The 5260-nt window shown below is 43.0% G+C and overlaps 1 protein-coding gene across 2 annotated transcripts in view; it reads right to left on the minus strand.

The window, feature by feature from the left end:
* Positions 1-746: 746 nt before the first annotated feature.
* The window catches only part of LOC115234266, a 40280-nt gene continuing 35766 nt past the window's right edge, over positions 747-5260 (minus strand). The window contains exons 16-17 of one of the 2 annotated variants that reach the window (XM_029805206.1): positions 4916-5045; positions 747-4792 (exon numbers count right to left, since the gene is read on the minus strand). In XM_029805206.1, coding sequence (XP_029661066.1) covers positions 2661-4792; positions 4916-5045 — 2262 coding nt within the window. In that variant the 3' untranslated portion in view covers positions 747-2660. Of the gene's footprint in view, positions 5046-5260 lie in introns of both variants that reach the window. The other variant, XM_029805207.1, reaches the window with a different exon arrangement.

The following is a 5260-nucleotide window of genomic DNA, read 5'->3' on the forward strand; positions in this document are numbered from 1 at the left end:
GATATATAAGTGTGTATATATACACACACACATATATATATATATATACATATACATACATATAATGTATATTTATAAGTTATTGTATATAATATATACATATATGTGTGCGCGCACACAAACACACACAGACGCGTATGTATGTCATGTAACACAAGATGTGTTAATGTAAAAAATTATAATTAAAGGATTTGAAAGATAAGGATCTTTTCAGGCTATAACAATGGATTATATATTTCGATCTATGTATAATAATGCATATTATTTTGACTTGCTAATATTTGACATCTTTACTTGTGTATTAAATACTATATATGTATATATTGTATGTATATAGGAGTAAAATGACATACACACTGCTAAAGATAAATAAAACTACTCAATGCTCACATACATATTTGCATTTGGAATATTCGAAAAAAATGATAATTGAGATTGTCAAGACTAGATATAGCGCGAATTTCATATATACACTGTAAAAAAAACTGAATGGAACTTTAGACAGTATTTGCAGCTTTTTGCAGACACATTGTCTGAATTTTCAGACAGAATGCTGCCTAAATTTTCAGACAGAATGCTGTCCGAATTTTCAGACAGAATGCTATCAGAATTTTCAAATACACTCTTCAGCATTTTCAGAAAAACGATTTTGATGATTAAGATAGATCGCCTAAAATTGTTTTCAGACACCCAAATCCAAAAATTCAGAAAAATGTCTAAATTTTCAGAAAATTTTTTACTATATATATATGTATATATAATATATATAGGGTGCTTGAGTTGTAGCATATATATTTTTTGATGAAGAGGAAACAAATTAGATGTGTAAGAATAAGAAAAATTGCGTTCCAAATAATATCTTATTAAATAACGAAAATAATATATAGCCATTTTTTAAACTTAGATTCTAAACATATGTTACAAAACATATAGCAAATAAAAATTTCATAAGATTTCATACATTTTATTAAATCTTTAATAAATATTCAAAATATCGAAGTTTAGTCGTTCATAAGTGATGGACGCAAACTTGGTTAAATATTACTAAAAAAAACTTAAGATTAAAAATCATTAGCAAATTTGAGATATTACAGAAATCGGATTTTGAAAAATGCTTTATGGATAGCTTTATGAAATGCTTTATGGATGGCTTTACAATATTTAATAATTAATTTCGAAATAATAAAGTAGAGTATATATAACTTTTCGAGTTAAAAAATTGTTATATATATATATATATATATCTGAGAGAAGAAAATATTTTTACTCTTCTGTATTTTATCAATTAAATCTACATGCTATTCATCACAGAAACACCCTATATATATTTGATTGTAAAATTTCATTAATGACTAGTATCAGTAAAAATGAACATCCGCACACCTTATTGTAAATAAATTCAGTTCACGATTAATATGAAGCATGTAATCACAGGAATGAGATACGGTTTTTGCAAGTGAAAAATATCTTGCCGACAAGAAACAAAAAATTATACAATCAAGAACATCGAACGATCTTACAATTTCTCTAACGATGCAATTGTGCACATTTAGTAATATATTATCACTCCCTATAATCGATGTATATACAAGCTGGACTGTTTTACACTTAATTTCTACGTAACGTCTCTCTCGATGCAAACATGATAAAAATAATCGCACATACTTCGAGCTAACACAACACGTTGCACGCAGAACGAGCGAACGAACACACGTGGATCGAAAATCCGAAATAAACCAGATTTATCTCGCCAAACGATTTGGCGAGGATTGAAAAAGAAATCCATCGTTCAAGCTTGAATATCGCGAGTTTTCGATCGCTCCTTACATTCTACTCGACTTTTCGCTCTATGCGTTTTTCTGTTCGAGATATGTACAAATCAGAAGTCATTATTTTTTTAATTGAAAAAGTCGATAAAGCACACAAATCTGAATATTATTTAGGCTAAAACGCATGCGGTATATTATGGTCCATTGTTTGTGCAAAAATAGGTATCCGCATTCGGTCTTTACTTTTCTGATTCATTCTATATAGGACGAGACGACGAGAGAGAGGGAGAGAGAGTGCAGCGTTTTTAAGTACAAAATATTCGAGATTCTTCTTGAGATAATCTATTTCATCAATCTCTCTCTCTCTCTTGTATCTGTCGTGATTGCGCTACAATCTGACTTGTGTTAATCTCGTTTCAACATGTGTATGCATCTGGGTGGTTTATATTCTCTGTTCAGTCTCTTAGCATATGGTTGTATAAATTTGAAACAAAAGATTCTTACTGTCAATATTTTATATAACGAAAATGATTCATTCAGGTTTCTTCTTAAAATCGGTTGCATTCGGCTATGTAATGGAATGGTTTTGTGTAATTATTTATAGTTGAAAACACACATTCTCTCTCTAAACCGGAAAACTAGAAATCTAAAAATTTTCTTTTGTAATAAACACGAGTACGTAATTAATTAATCAGATAAATTAATGTCGAGCGCACGTCATTTAATCAGCCGCTTAAATTTTATGTTCGTCGAAAAAAGACGATAATATTCTTAAGCTAATTGAAACTCAGTTATAAATTTTTTTCAGTGGTTTAACGGCGGCAATCACACACACAGAGCGATCGAATTCAGTGAGTCGATTCATGCTGAGATGAAATATTTTCCGCCCGATTAGATCGATGTGGAATCGTCTGTGTCGGTGTCATCGCCGTAAAGACCTCGTCCATCGGTCTTTGTCCAGGAGGTTGCGCTGGGCTCCACGCCGACCTCGTACCTATTCTCCTCCTGGGCGTTGCTGGACGGCACGATTCTCACGTAAGTCTCCCTCACGCCGCTCAAGGATTGCTCCATGACGCTCTTGATGCTTCTCTCCTCGCAGCTGGCGGACTTGGAGCGGACCTTCTCCTCAGGCTTCTTCGTCGCCGTCTCGATTGATTCCAGCGAACTCTTCCTGCGGCTGTTTCTGCGATTTGTTCTGGCGATCTGGTCCTTGGCGCTGGTGGAGATCCTTCGGCCTATCTTCGGGCTCTCGTTCTCCAAGTATTTGCGGATCCACTTGGGCGTCTCGCTCGAGTATGCCTGGATCTTCTTCGCGTATTTGCCAGGCGTGCTCGGCAGGATCATCGGAACCTCCGTCTCGATCACTGTCGTGATCACCTGCTCGTTCTCGTCGAAGTTGCTCTCCAGGTACTTGCGTTTCGGCGTGCCGCCCACGCTCATCTTGCCAAGTGTCGAGACACTGCCGCTTTCGTCGCTACCAGACGTCTCGTATGTGTACGAGTAGTGTCGTTGGATGTGTTTCGGTTCCTGCTGCTGTTCTTGCTGTTGATCCTGCTCCTTGGCTTCCTGCCGCTTTTCCTCGCTCGTCTCCTGATTCCGTCGATTCTCCTCCTTCTCGATCCTCTTCAGCTTCTCCAGCGCATCGTCAATCGAGTAACGCGGCGATTTTCTGCCGCCGGTAGCGAACTCGGGTAGCTTCACTGGTGATAACAGCGACTGCCGCAGGTTGCCGGCGATGCTGTGCCGCTGCCGAACAGGTGGGTCCAACAGCCGACGCAAACTCGAATTCCTGATCTCCGGTACCGACATTCTTTCTCGGACCGGAATCGGCGGCGGTTTGCCAGACGCGCGCATCGTCTTCGCGAACTCCCCGGTCTTGGGTGGCGATGGCGACGTTGACATCTTTCTGCCAGCAAACGGAAAGTCCGGCGCGAGGAATCGCCTCTCGCCGGGCGGGAAGATCGGCGAGGTGCTCGCTACGATCACGCTCTGCAGGCCTTCGCAGGTGGGACTCTTAAGTCTGTCGGACGTTATTCCGGTAAGATCCTCGGTCTTCATCTGTTGATGCTCGAAGATCGGAGAGCTCGCGATTGGTAGCAGCCGTGACTTACAGCTATCCTGGCTGTCCAGGCTAAAGCGCTGTTTTGTCAGCTGACTGTCTAGACTGAAGCGTTGCTTGGGTGTGCCGGCGATCAGTCGCAGATCGTTTTGTGTCTCCAGCTCCGGTATCGAGAACCGATCGCGATTGAACTTGACTTGCGCAGCACTGCCACCGCCCAGGTCCTTGATGTTCCGATATTTGGCGCCGATATCCAACTGGGACAGGCGGTCGCGCTGACTCGCTTGTAGAACAGGAGGCACGAATCTCTTGTGTTTGAGGGGGAAAGGCGGTGGCGATGGGGAATGCACGACGCCGATACCACCGATCTCGCGGTAACCGCTGCTGAGACATGGTTGAGATAGCCGTTGCTGCCCCCGGCCGGGATAGTAATCGCCAGTGACTAAGGTGGGCTGCGATAGTCGTTCGCGCTTGTCCTGTCGCAAGACAAATCTGCGTACGTCCGGCTGCGAGAGTCGCGACGAGCTCCTCTCCATCGTTAGACTGCCACGCGGGCTGCCGCTGCCACCCAGGGCGTGAACGTTCGGCGTCGACAGCCTCTCTTCCTCGTTGATGCTGTTGTCGCCCGAGGTAGCGCGCAGACTGGTGTACGACAGACGACCGACGCCGACGCTGCGGTTCATGCTGAAGAAGTTGATACCGCTTAGGCTGGAGTTGAGAGTCGGCTGCGACATGCGGGTCCGACGATCGGGCGAGCCGCCCGAGCGTCGATCGTACGAGATCAGGAGGGTCGGTAGATTCGGTTGCGAGTAACGGCTACGTTGACTCGCGGGTGAGTAGCTCGGTGGACAGGGAGTGGTCGAGTAGGTGCCCGAGTCCTGGGACTCGATGCTCGACTGCGACTGCGGCGGCGCCTTGACTGCGGTAATGTGCAGATTCGGATGGGATAGTCGATTTTTGCGGCCTTGATTCGGTCGCTTCAGGTGATCGATCAGATTCGGTTGGGACAATCGGACGATGCATGGGTTCGGGCGCCGGTTCAGGTACCAGAGATCCCGACGAGAGTATGGCTCGCATCAGAGGGTACCCTCCTCGCGTAGGCGCCGCATGAAGACCGGTCGCACGTCCTCAAAGAATGATGGCAGGTCGAGCTCGGCGGCGCGCGCGATACCGCCGTCCTTGCACTCCAACCAGTATGTATCCATGAGGCCCTTACCCTACGAGACCGGGAAATTAAATCTCATGCCGGAGAGAAGAACGGAAGATCGATCGAAAATTATCAATTGTGATGAGAAAATAAATTATTGATTAATGAAAAATTTTCCTGTCCGCGCTTTAGTGTCGTTTTTACGACGCGATATGTGGATAATAAAATAAGGAAAGAAACTTATATCGATCGATCGAAGATAAATTTATATAATATATGTGTATA

The sequence above is a fragment of the Formica exsecta genome, unplaced genomic scaffold, assembly GCF_003651465.1.
Source record: "Formica exsecta isolate Colony F162 unplaced genomic scaffold, ASM365146v1 scaffold2, whole genome shotgun sequence".
NCBI classification, from domain to species: domain Eukaryota; kingdom Metazoa; phylum Arthropoda; class Insecta; order Hymenoptera; family Formicidae; genus Formica; species Formica exsecta.